Source organism: Andrographis paniculata, unplaced genomic scaffold (assembly GCF_009805555.1).
Source record: "Andrographis paniculata isolate CXL003 unplaced genomic scaffold, ASM980555v1 Contig14END, whole genome shotgun sequence".
Classification (NCBI taxonomy): Eukaryota; Viridiplantae; Streptophyta; class Magnoliopsida; order Lamiales; family Acanthaceae; genus Andrographis; species Andrographis paniculata.
In genome coordinates this window covers 1,039,223-1,051,943 of record NW_026137424.1, presented here as the reverse complement: position 1 = coordinate 1,051,943, position 12,721 = coordinate 1,039,223, and the positions used below count along the sequence as shown (strand labels likewise).

The following is a 12,721-nucleotide window of genomic DNA, read 5'->3' as shown; positions in this document are numbered from 1 at the left end:
AAAAAAAAGTACTACTATGTAGTGAAAAAGAAAAATAAAACCACAAGAAAATTCCAATTTCATGCTCTCTCCGTCTTGCTGCCAAAATTTATGAGTTTGATTAGCGCATAAATTTTTTTTAAATAATAATTTAGTAAATTAATGATAATAATTTATAATATTATTTTATTACTTTTATGTGAATGGTGACTCCCTCCCTCCCAGTCCAATATAATATTTTTATCATCTTTAAATTTTACAAAAATATTTATTTCATTTGTAATGTAAAAATATTAAAAGAATTTTACAAATTTTAACTAATTAATAAAATATTATTATTTTTTAATCTATTACAAAAAAAATTAAATGAATATATTGGACCGGGACACAATATTATATGACTTAAAAGAAGTTTAAAATATATATTTCAATATTTTAAATACTATATCTCATTAATATATATATATAATAATAAACATTATTTTATAGAGTATAAAATTTTTATATAATACAACTAAATAAAAAAATTTATTTATCTATAATTAACAAAAATTATTATTCTTTTAGAAATAGAATATTATAAATAAAAATAACAATATTTATTTATTAGGAAAAGATAGAATAAAAAATTTTTAAGTTGAATTAAGAAGAGAGAAATAGAGGTTTGAGAAGAGAAAAAATAAAATAATTTTGTGAGTTCTACACGTCCTAATTAGAACGAAATGTAGTGAAATATTACACAATTTTCACAAGGCCACCTAAATGACTACTCTTTTTATACACATTTTTAATATATATATATATATATATATATTAGCATCATACAACAGCAATAATTTCTTGATAAAAAAAAAAGAAAAAAAAAGAAAAAAATGCAATTATTATCACCACTGAATCTCACATTAGAAACATATTGGAAACTCACAAGTCCATTTAATGCCAATGGATCCCCCTTCTTTACAATCATTGAATAAATCTCATATATATAGATAGATTTCTTTCAATATTTTTTCTCAATTTTTACTATTTACTCTATATTTTTCAAAAAAAAAAAATAATAAATAAATAAAAAAACAAGTTTCTTCTCATAAAAATCACATAAAATATTATTTAAACAAAAAAAATTCAAAATTTTCAAGTCAGTCACATATAGCAAACAATTTTGCACCAACTCACCTCACCTCTTCTATTTAAATAAAATATACATTTTCTTATGCAAGTAACAATTGTGCCTTCATGCCAAATCCAAAAGCAAAGTAGAACTCAACAATATATACAAAACACAACTAGAAAATGTGGATTGAAACACCTATTTGATTTTATGCTCTGTAACATTTACTTTCAAAAAGACGCATAACTTAAAGCATCTAATTAATTGCAACAAAATACACACATACACATGATTTAAGCATCGCACAGCTAAAATGGACAAAATCACAAAAATATTCATCATGCTACTTCAGTGGATTAAGAACAAACATCTAGCAGGAGGATTAAGGACAGACGAAATATGAACAATCAAGACAACAGAATACTCGATAACATGACTTAAAAAATCCCGCACCGGCAAGAAATAGTACAAACTGATCATCAATGAAATACAATGGATAACCGCCCGACTCGAGTATAACGGAGTTCTTACTACATAGAGAGCTACTGTACCAAGGAACAAACAAGCACGTCTAATTTCGATTATATGAGCAGCTAGGCTGTATAGCAAGACGAAAACATAAGATCTCTCACATGGATGACGGCATAACAAAATAAAACTCAAATGGAGAATAGTGATGTAGTCCTAAATGTATCGCGATATCTAGTTTTGAGATACAGAATATTTATAGCAAATACTGTGATGAAATATGTTGTAAAAGCCCAAACTTACTACAGACTCTTACTCACCTCAGATTGAAGCCCTCAATCGATCTTTACTGACGAAAAAAGGTAATGGACAAAGTAGAACGAAGTAAGGAAGCCAATGGTACCTGTAGAAAGCATGATTGCGACCGCCATTATCAGCGAGTAGCCAAGATAAAGCGTGGCAGACACTGGTCCGCTCAAGCTCTGGAGATCGAAGACCAGATAATTGATGGAGTACAGGAATACGTAAAGTGCGACTGATCCGGAAGAAAAGAATGCTTTCCACCACCACATCCAATCCTCGACACAAAGATGCATGTATGTCAAGACAACAGAAACTTCGGCGCAAACTATCACCAGCAGCAACAGGACAATAAGCAAGAAGCCAAAGACGTAGTAGAATCTACCGAGCCAGATGCTAGAGAGGATGAAGAAAAGCTCGATGAAAAGGGTTCCAAAAGGAAGAGTTCCGGCACCAAGAACAAGAAGCCATGAGGGATACTTGCGGGCAGGGATTTCTCTTGGGATCTGGTTCGTGCGGACCGGGTATTTAATGGGCTCAGCTCGTGTGCCCAAATGCCCTCCCAAGAGTGTGAGTGGTACTGATATACAGAACCAAAGTGCAAAGAGTTTGAAATATAAGGAAATCGGGATAGCCCCGGTGCTCTTACTTCCCCAGAGGATGAAGTTCAACACTGTCAAGATTACAAAAACAATTCCGGGGAAGAAGCAAGCTGTTGACCAAGAAACGGATCTCCACCCCTCTGACGTGCCTTTTATAGTCGTCCACATTCTCACTCCAACATAGCCAGAAGCGATTCCCAGGAAAAGATAAAGCATTATCATGCCAGTCAATAGCATACCTCGGGAAGCCGGTGACATGAAACCAAAAGCTGCAAAAACAATAGTGACAACTGCCATCCCAGTGATCTGAACTCCATCTCCAACCATCACACACAATAACTTAGAATGAGATGGTTCTCGGAAGACATCACCAACTACGAGCTTCCAACCTGAAAGTTCCTCATTCATCTGAGCCTGAGACTCTTTGTCCAATTCCTCATATCTTGTCAAATCCCTTCTCACTGTCCTCAAAAATATGACGAAAACAATTCCAGCCAAGAAGAAAATCACCACCAATGAATTGAGAATTGAGAACCAGTGTACGCGAGCTCCTTCCATCTTCAGATAAGCGTCCCAACGAGAGGGCCATCTGATGTCACTTTTGACAAACTCAACCTCATAAGTAAATGACACTTTCTCGTGCTCCCTTATAATTTGAGACTTGTCCAGTGTCTGCGGGCAGCTTATGGATGGAGCTTTGTCATACATGTGGAGCTTTTCCATCTTGTCGGGGTCATATTTTACACTACATGGGATAACCTCAAACCCAACTATTTCATATCCAGAAGCCTTTTTTTTCTCAGCTTCTGAAAGAAGCCCCAGTCCCCCTTCTTCTCCCGTACTAAGTACCTGCACACCAGCTCCTTCATATTCATGAATCAATACCTTAAACTTGAGATGGTTGATAATGTAATCATCATTGCTATTGGGAGGGGTGTATCCCACTGGGTATCCGGTCCACTGAATTTTGACTGCATTTTGGTAGGTATACCTTATAGCTGGCAGATTATCAAGAATCATGTTCACTTGATAGAGATCCCGGGTTCTCTGTTTTAGAAGCTTTACCTCGTGCTCATTCAAAGGGCGAGTAGTGCAAAGGTATACAGTTTCATTTACATTCATCCGGAATTGGTATGGAGAATTATCGATTTGATCTCCCATCAGCAGTTCTCCAAGATTTTCAGCGCTCTTCTTGATGCCTTCTTTAGGCGGGCAATAAGGAAGAGAGTAATAGCTGTATGGAAGCTCGGTTTCAATGGAGGTCAAAGAATTTACTTTGGCATATATTTTATCTCCTGGGGAATATGTGTGCATATAGCTCCCAGGCAGGTAGAAACCATTACACAACTGGAATAAGATAACCAAATACACAAAACCCGGCCAAAATTTCCTCCTTGATATCAAAGGAAAATCCATTGTTCCCTAGAAGGATGTCACAGAAACTGTCCAGAATCCAATTTAATCAAATCTTTGCATACAGGTATGGCTTCTGCAAAATAATAAATTGCAATTAGCATATTATTCTGAAATTACTAACTGAATTATGCTCAAGAGCATTTACAACCTACAACTAAGTAATATGTGTACAGTATATTAAACAAATTGTAATACTTTACAATATAAAAGAAGCATCAAAAGCAAGTCCTATTAATAATGTAGCGGTCCATATGATTGCCAGGGCAAAATCCACAATGATCGTAAAAGAGGTTATCATCATACACACTTCTGTGAAACAGAATACAAACCAATTCATATCCATTATAATTATAAATGTATGTCTTTCTAGGCATGCAAATAATTGACCATAATTTCATCTAATATACCATTCTGTGTACACCAAATCTACCGATTCATTTCACAGAATAAAATTGGAACGTTTACAAAAGGTGAGCAAGAGCTAGCAAAAATGTTAAATTAAAAATAAAATAAAATTAAAAGGCACAATGCTCTGCAGGCACCATAGCACAAGGAAATAACCTTAGGCAAGAAAGTAATCAGCAAACTAGAGCTTTACAAAACCAGCAAAACATGTTAAGGGGAAAGATAATCGAACGGCACTAACGATCTGCAACCTTAACTGACAATTGCTCAATAAATTTATTTGAATTCCTCAACTAAACCTAGACTGGCAGACTACACCACCAAGGACAATCAACCACATTACCCTCATAAAACAATACAACAACATAACATGAAGCTCCATTGAAGAACCAATGGAGCTTCAGCTCTAAAATGCCAACTTCCAATGATCGACATTTTGACAAATCACCTCCGAGAACATGAAAAACAGGAGATCGTTATAATCTCACCAACACCAAGTGCAGCAATTCAAAACAATAAATAATTGACATCATTTATTGTCCAACAAATCTTCCAACATTTGATATTAACATTACAAACACGTTGGCATTCAATAAATCCTTCACTTATTTACTATTCACATCAATCATGATTCTGTAACAGCAGACCGCATAACTCCCACAATTCTATTCCCAACGGCTAAAGCGGACACTGTAGGTAGAAGCAACAAAACTTGACAACGCACGAAAGCTGTAAAACCGGATTAATCCCTCGCGTGCTGAACCCTAAACCAAAACCCCAAACCACTCAGCGCGTAGATCTACAACAATATCCCATCACCAATTCCAAATTGAAAGCTTATTATGACCAAATAAATTAAACACCAGCAGCAGAGCAAAAAAATGTCAACAAACGTTCAAAAGCAGCGATTCAACAAGAAAATAATGAAATAAAACAAACGAAATTCAACTTAATCCATGCACGCCTGAAAGAAACTTACCCCTACCCAACCACGATGGATCTAATTCAATATCACGCTCGGTATTCAGTCGGTAGTCAAAGGGAGGAGCAGTTCCTTGACTGGAGGGGGAGAGAAGGAGTTGGGGTATAGGGAGAAGAGGCAGGCAGGCGCATGAGAGTCCGGGAATGGAGCAATGCTCCGTCGCGTGAAGACGAAGGGCGAGATTCAGATCCACAGCTGGCATTACCGTGAAAAGACAAAGTTACCCTTACAACTTTTCGTGAGAAGTACTTGTTAATTGCATTGAATACTGTATCATTTGTTTATATTTATAATTATTTTGGATTCAATATTGCTATTATTAATTCTAATATATATATATATTCTTGTCATATGTAATAGGTTTGTTCTTGTTTATATGAATTTATTTTTGGTGTACAGTATAAGAAATTATGTCAATTATATTATTTTAAATTGTATATTTAATTTTTTAATTTTTTTAATAATTATTTAAATTTCTTTTTAACCTTTTAAATTATATAAAAATTATATATATATTTTTTATACAAAATATTAAACATCTTACATTACATTAAAAATATAATTTTTTTATTTTACAAATTCTTCAAAACTATACACTACCAAGTATATCTAAATACACTTATATAATTATTTCTAAATACATTTATATAATTGTTGATACTGTTTTCAACGATAAAAAGTAAAATTTGAAAATTAATTTTAAATTTGACTACAATAATATCTGGAATTGTAATTCCCTAGATACCGTACGGAATGTGAAAGAAATAAAAGTAACAAATACTGAAAGATAAAAAAGGATGATCCCCACACGAATTTCTCTAATATTGATGCTGATTGAAGATATCTTTTGCCGGATACGAGATGCCTGTTATATGTCTTCCAAGTCGGTTATTAGATCGTATGTGTCGGATTATCAGTCGGTTGCAACTGCCCCGATGAACCGCCTTATGGTTGCAATGGAGAACTGTCTTGCGGTTGCAACTGTCTGAAAAACCATTTTGCGGTTGTATCTTTACTGACTATTCTGATGTTACCATCCGACCAACCGACCAGACAGGCTACCGACTGGTGGACTGGTTCCTTGCAATTACCTGAAGAACCGTCTTGTGGTTGCACCTTTGCTGACTGTTCTGATGCTACTAACTGACCAGCCGACCAGACAGGCTACCGACTGGTTGACTGGTTCCCTTGCAACTGCCTGACGAACCGTCTTGCGGTTGCACCTTTGCTGACTGTTTTGACGCTACCAACTGACCAGCCGACCAGAAAGGCTACCGACTGGTTCCCTTAATGGATGTGTGGAAACCCACCCCCTTTTTGGGTTTGTCTGCGGGCCCAAGTTTTTAAGTCCATCTACAGGCCCAATAAAACCTTAAAATATTTTAATATCTAACAATTTGCCTCATCCCGTCCGAGTCATCGCTTCTTGGTTAATGCGAGATTTGACGTTTTGGGAGTCTATTCATCATTATGTTGTCCTATCATGGGTTTTACGAAAAAACCCACTAAAAACTCCTCCACTTCGTCTTCCTCCTTACGCCTTTCATTTCCTAATTTCTTTCTCCTCTTGCTAAAATTCCTCTCATCTCATGCAAACTTCAACCTACTGCGATCATGGCAAACCAATATGTCCCTGCTTTACCTTTCGATGGTTATGATCCTGAAGTCTTCTTTGTTTCATCTTGTGTTTTTACCCTTACCATACGCCCTTACTGTACCACTTCAGAAAATGCTTCTCGCATGAGGAGTATCATCTCACAGGTCACCCCTTTATCCATTAACAGTCCATATTTCAAATCCGAATGTATCACTGACCACATCAAGACTCACCTCACTGATCCAAATGAAGCCTTTCGGACTTGGTATTCCAAGCTATCCCCCATTTTCGGAGAGCAATGGAAACGCTAGGGGATCGACAAAGCCATCTACCTCTCCACCCAACCCTTATATCTTCATGACAAGGTCTTACTGGCCATGGCGGCCTTCTGGAATGCACAAATGGGCGTTTTCCTTCTCCCTTCCGGTCCAATCAGCCAACCCTAATGGATGTGGCCCTGGTTGCTCATCTCCCCGTCGTGGGCGACGACCCAGTGCTGGGCAAGCTTGATGGTCAGGAGCCAGTGCCCGACCACGAGTGTTGGTCGCTTGCTCGAACCAGCGAGAAGGACAAGGGCTGAACCAACTTCGTCGTCCGACACCAGGGCGCGAACGGTTCCCTTGCAACCACCCTGGAGCACACCGTCTTCCTCTTATTTTGGCTATGCAGGTATGTGGGTTCTTTCATCTTGTAAATTTTGCAAATACTTGTTTGAATTTTGATGTATTCTTGTATCATTTACATATACGTAATTCTTTCTTCTTCTAAATCAGTTTTGACCTCCCAAATAGACTTAGCTATTCATTTAGCCAATGACCGATTTTTCTCCTTAGGCACCCTCTTTCTGGCCAACCTATATGAGGGTCTGTCCAGAGTCAGTGTCCGCCTCCTAAGTACCAAAAAGACGGACACAGCCGCCTCTGGCCCATTCTGGTTCCTAGAGCTTTGGCTTCGTTTATATTTTCCAAAAGCCTTTTTTGGTCGGCTACCTGTAACCCCGAACCCTAAGAGGTCCTTAGGACTAGCCCTTGCCCAACTGACTCAGAACTCTTCCAAACTTCACCCATCCGACCCCGTAATTTCTGCCATTCTTACAGAAGACCGTAGCAATTCCAAGTATTTTGTTTATGAGGCTTATGTACAGTATGCCACTGAGTTATTCTGGCCTTACCCGGATACAAACTGCCCTCATCCGTACCCAGATCCTTTACCTCACCCGACTTATCTCTATTCCTGGGATTCTGCTCTAAAACCTCGGTTTATTTTTTCCAGCCAAAGATTCGACAAGAAAAAACCAACAATATTTTTATACTTTTAACTACCAGCCCCAATTTTTGTCACAATAGTTCGGCTGCTGTCAAGGTCTCCCGGGTCCACTCGCCCGACCACATCTAATAACACAGAGTCCCGACGGCGAGTGATCTCTGCCCTAATTTCGCTTTATCTCTCCCAACTTTCTTTTTACCTTACTTCAAACTCCTATATCCCTTTCGGCCAGAACCCCCATTCGGTTGAGGCCTTCCCGTCTTGATGGTCGGCTACTTGGGCTGTGGTGGCTCCTCATTCCGACCAGTTGTTGGGAAAACTCATTTCTCCTCCAACCCTTGCTTTGGGCTCTCCTCACCATGCAACTATCCCTAGGAAAAGACGGGCGGTTCCCGCTGAAGGCCCCAGTGCGCTGAAAAGAAAGAAAAGAGCTGCCCGAACTAAAGCCGCCACTAAGCCAGCGTTCGATCGACAGACGGTGGAGGACTACTTGGTGTCCTTGTCTATGGATCCCGCTTGGTTGCCCATAAATGTGTGCCGATATCTGGGTAGACTAATTCAATCTTTACTTTCTCTATCCCGTATGCTTCTAAAACCCTTGTCTCCAGAGTCACTTCGCCCAACTGCCGAGCAACCGACCGTCCTGCCTGCCGACCAACCAACAACCGAACCACCTGTTGAAGAGGTAATCTCCAATATTCCTCACCTTCCATAAACTTCTATTGCTAACTTTGACTTCTTCCTTGAGCAGACCTCTCCTCCCTCGCCAGTTGCTGCTGTCCTTCCACAGCAGACCAATATGCCAAAGGAGTCGCCCGTGATTCGTCGGAAGGAGGACGACGATGAGGCAGGTTTCGTCTCCATCCTCAACAACTTCCACCATCTATACGTGCTTCTGGTGAGTCCGAATTGACTACAAGATTATATTATTTCCCTTCGTAACTTAACATAAACTTTTTATTTCAGGAACCTGCGGCGGTTGATTTTATGGCCGAACCGGCCAGTACCGAGCACCATCCGCCGTGGCTCCCAAATCAGTTCAACCGAATCCCACACCAGTCCAACCGAATCCCGAACCAGTCCAACCGAACCCTGAGCCAGTCCAACTCTCCTCTTCTGAGTCGGGTGATGCCTCCGTAAATCAGAACCTCGAGGCTGTGGTTAGCACTTCTTTCCTCTGTGGTTCCTTATTTTAAATTTCAACCTTTCTTAACTCAACTCTTATTCTTCCAGGGCTCGGAGCTAGATTTTGTCGGTCCCCTGTCCGCGGCCGATGAGTCGGTTTCCAGGCCGAGGACCTGTCCGGGTCCTCCACAGGTAGCCCCAGTTCTTTTGGCTTCTTCTGAGGCCACAACCATCCTCAACCAGGTAATTTTCGCATCGCCCAACTAGTTACCCTTGAGTTATGTTCCTCTAATCACTTTAACTTGTATAACCAGACTATCCGCGAGATCAACTTTTTAACAAGAGTACCATTGCTGGCACCTGCCCGACCGGTAGTGTTGCGTTGCATTGACTTGTCATTTGCCGACCTGAGCCCTGGAGACCTCGACTCTCTGGCTCAAGTGGCAATTGACCTGCTGGTGCAGACTCCTGCTGGGTCTGCGGCGGCCCCAATACTCAGTCAGATGATAGAGAGGATCACTGAACTTCAAGCTGATCTACCCTTGATTCGACCTCCATCGTCCGACGCCACTCCGTCACAACCACCACCCGACACAACTGCCATTAAGGCCTTTTTGTCAAAATCGACAGAAGACCTCAATCAAGCCTCCACTTGGTTGAATGAGCTCCAGCATGCACGACACACTTTGGCTGCCGAGATTTCTTAGAAAATTAAGGAACTCGAAAGCCTCCAAAAAGAGCTGGAGACTCTGAACAGATGCATTCAGGAAGGACGTCGTCTGGTGACCGAACATCGCCAGACTAAAAAAAACCTCCATGGCCAATTACAAGCAAGTATTCGGTCGAGGCTTGTACATGAGCACCAGACGGCCTTCTAACAGAGGAGGACGGCCCGGTCTGAAAAAAAGTGGTCGGACCTTCGAACCGCCCTCCGGGCCCTTCTTTTGTAGTACTTTGAACAGTTCAAACTTTGTATATATACGTAATTCCTAACCTCAATTTCATCCTATTTTCAATCACCGATCCTTAAATTTGCACCACATAATTAAAACAGGAATTACTTATTTAAATCAAACCTCAAAGAAGCAAGTCACAACAATCCTTTGATCTTTTGAACACATGGTCTCTCCCCGCATCCGTATTCTCTCCAACAATTGGAAAAACTCTCTGGAGCCATTTTTCGTGGGCAAACATCCCATAGGTCATCATGCTGAGGATCTGATACAAGTGCTCAAACAACTAGATTTTAAATTCAAATTTTATGGTAGAGGTAAAAAAATCATACACCGTATGATTTGTCTGATGGAACGTGTGTCCACCGACTATGAACCCCTTACTGACATTCTCAACCGCATATTAGATCTTGATCATCATATGGATGATAGACCATCATGTCATGGTTGTTCTCCCCGATCTCAACTGGAACAACATATTCTGTCAACAAAGATCAACACTTTCCAGATTGTGTGTTACTGTAGAGCGAGAGCGTCATTCTCTACAAGATGTGAAGGTTCGTACTGAGCAAGACCTTCAAGAAATGCAGGATCAATGAGATCATTACCGTCCCCACCTGGAAGATCTTCTTGACGAGGAACCGGTTACTGCCAATTGGGATGAAAATTCTGAATTAGAGGACGATCATGTCTGTATCACCCTTTCGGATGACGAATAAGACCCTTCCTTGTGGGTTCAAACCCTTAAAGGGTTCTTAGTTTCTTTGTAATAAAAGGTTAACGACTATGCTATAAAAAGGCAGGAAAATACCTTTTCAGATACTTGGCGTTAATATTTTCATGTACTAATTTCCCTTCATGATTCACAATAATAAATGCCCCATTTCCGATCTTTTTGTGAAGGATGAAAGGACCTTCCCAATTTTGGGACCATTTACCCAACTGATCAACTTTCTTGTATGTGGGTAGTATTGTTTTCCACACCAGATCTCCTTCTGTAAAAGTTCTAGGAGATACCTTCTTCCCATAATATCGTGCTCGCATTTCATTCTGCCGGATCATTTGTTCCAAGGCTTCCATGCGTTCTGTATCCACTGTCTCTAACTGTTGCATTATGCTTTGCTGACACTCTGCAGCATGGTCCAGACTAGTATGTGCCACTCTGAAAGTGTGTACGTTGAGTTCGAATAGAAGTACGGTATCCTGACCAAACGTAAGATGATAAAGAGAGAATCCTGTGGATGAACTCTTACTGTTCCGGTGAGCCCATAAAGCCTGAGGCAACAACATATGCCACTTCCTGGGATTTTCTGCTATCATTTTCCGAATGATATTGATAATGATCTTGTTTGCTACCTCAGCCTGCCCGTTGGCCTCTGGATAGTAAGGTGAAAAATGGTGTAAATTTACATGAAAACTTGCCAAAAACTTAATAAACTTCTCACTTGTGAACATTAAACCTTGGTCGGTAATGAGATTATGCGGAATTCCAAACCGATAAATAATGTGATTGAACACAAATTCAATCACTTCCTTTTGCGTCACATTCTTCAAAGGAACCGTTTCGACCCATTTTGTAAAATAATCAGTCGCCACTAAAATAAAGGAATGATGTTTTGATGAAGATGGATAAATTTTACCAATCACGTCGAGTACCCAGGCTTTGAAGGGCCATGGTTTAACCATTGCCTGTAACTCTTCTGACGGCAGGTGATTCAATGGGCCATGTTTCTGACAATCCTGACATCCTCTTGCAAATTTGATGCAGTTTTCAAATATTCTTGGCCAATAAAAATATATTATTTTGTTCACAAAACATCACATCATAATACTATTTAAATAAAATTTCAAATCAACACCACATTTCAAATCATAAAAAAATAAAGTATGTGTTATTTTAGATAATATTTATAGAGCGTAATGCATAATCATAGATCATATTATAAATTTTTCGAGTGTGGTTGTAATACCCCAAAGTTGGGCTGGTGCTAGACTAATTCCCATGGATGAGCCGGTGACAGGCCATCCGAGGTTGAATATAGGTTAAATGGATTGAATAGATTACTCATGTCAACAATGTGCACATTCCTTTTCGGGAGCTCTACTGAAAGAATCTTAGAATAATACGAGGATGGGTGACTCATTAAAAAGTCCCGCAAGTACGCGTAAGTGAGGACAAAAACATGCTGGAAGAACTCGTGTTGACTTGTGGGACCAGTTTGCAATCCCGACACGCTTGGCTTTGCATGGGTTGCGGGCCGGGGTATCACAATAGTGGGTAATTAACCTTAATAAAATACATTCACGATTAATTTAGTGAATTGCTAATACTTTAAAGGTGTGTTTACTTTGAGGAATTAAGGTGTATAATATTATTTTATTTAAACCTAATTACAAGTTTAATTTTAAAAAATAAAATTCGAGATTAATTAATGTCCAATATAATAATAAACTATTTAGGGATAATTAATCTCACGAAAACATGTGGGATTAATTTATCCTAAGTAATATTTGTAT

At 39.3% G+C, this 12,721-nt stretch overlaps 1 protein-coding gene across 1 annotated transcript; it reads right to left on the bottom strand.

The window, feature by feature from the left end:
• Positions 1 to 1,490: 1,490 nt before the first annotated feature.
• On the bottom strand, positions 1,491 to 5,473 carry LOC127258849 (transmembrane 9 superfamily member 12). Its single transcript, XM_051285885.1, has 2 exons — positions 5,261 to 5,473; positions 1,491 to 3,949 (listed from the first exon to the last, which is right to left on the bottom strand). Exon 2 carries the CDS (start codon positions 3,874 to 3,876, stop codon positions 1,894 to 1,896), a length of 1,983 nt encoding a protein of 660 aa, XP_051141842.1. The 5' UTR covers positions 3,877 to 3,949; positions 5,261 to 5,473; the 3' UTR covers positions 1,491 to 1,893.
• Between the last annotated feature and the right edge of the window lie 7,248 nt (positions 5,474 to 12,721).

What these genes read in the sequence shown, in the direction of transcription:
- LOC127258849 (XM_051285885.1), bottom strand. Translation starts at nt 3,876, where the DNA reads ATGGATTTTCCTTTGATATCAAGGAGGAAATTTTGGCCGGGTTTTGTG.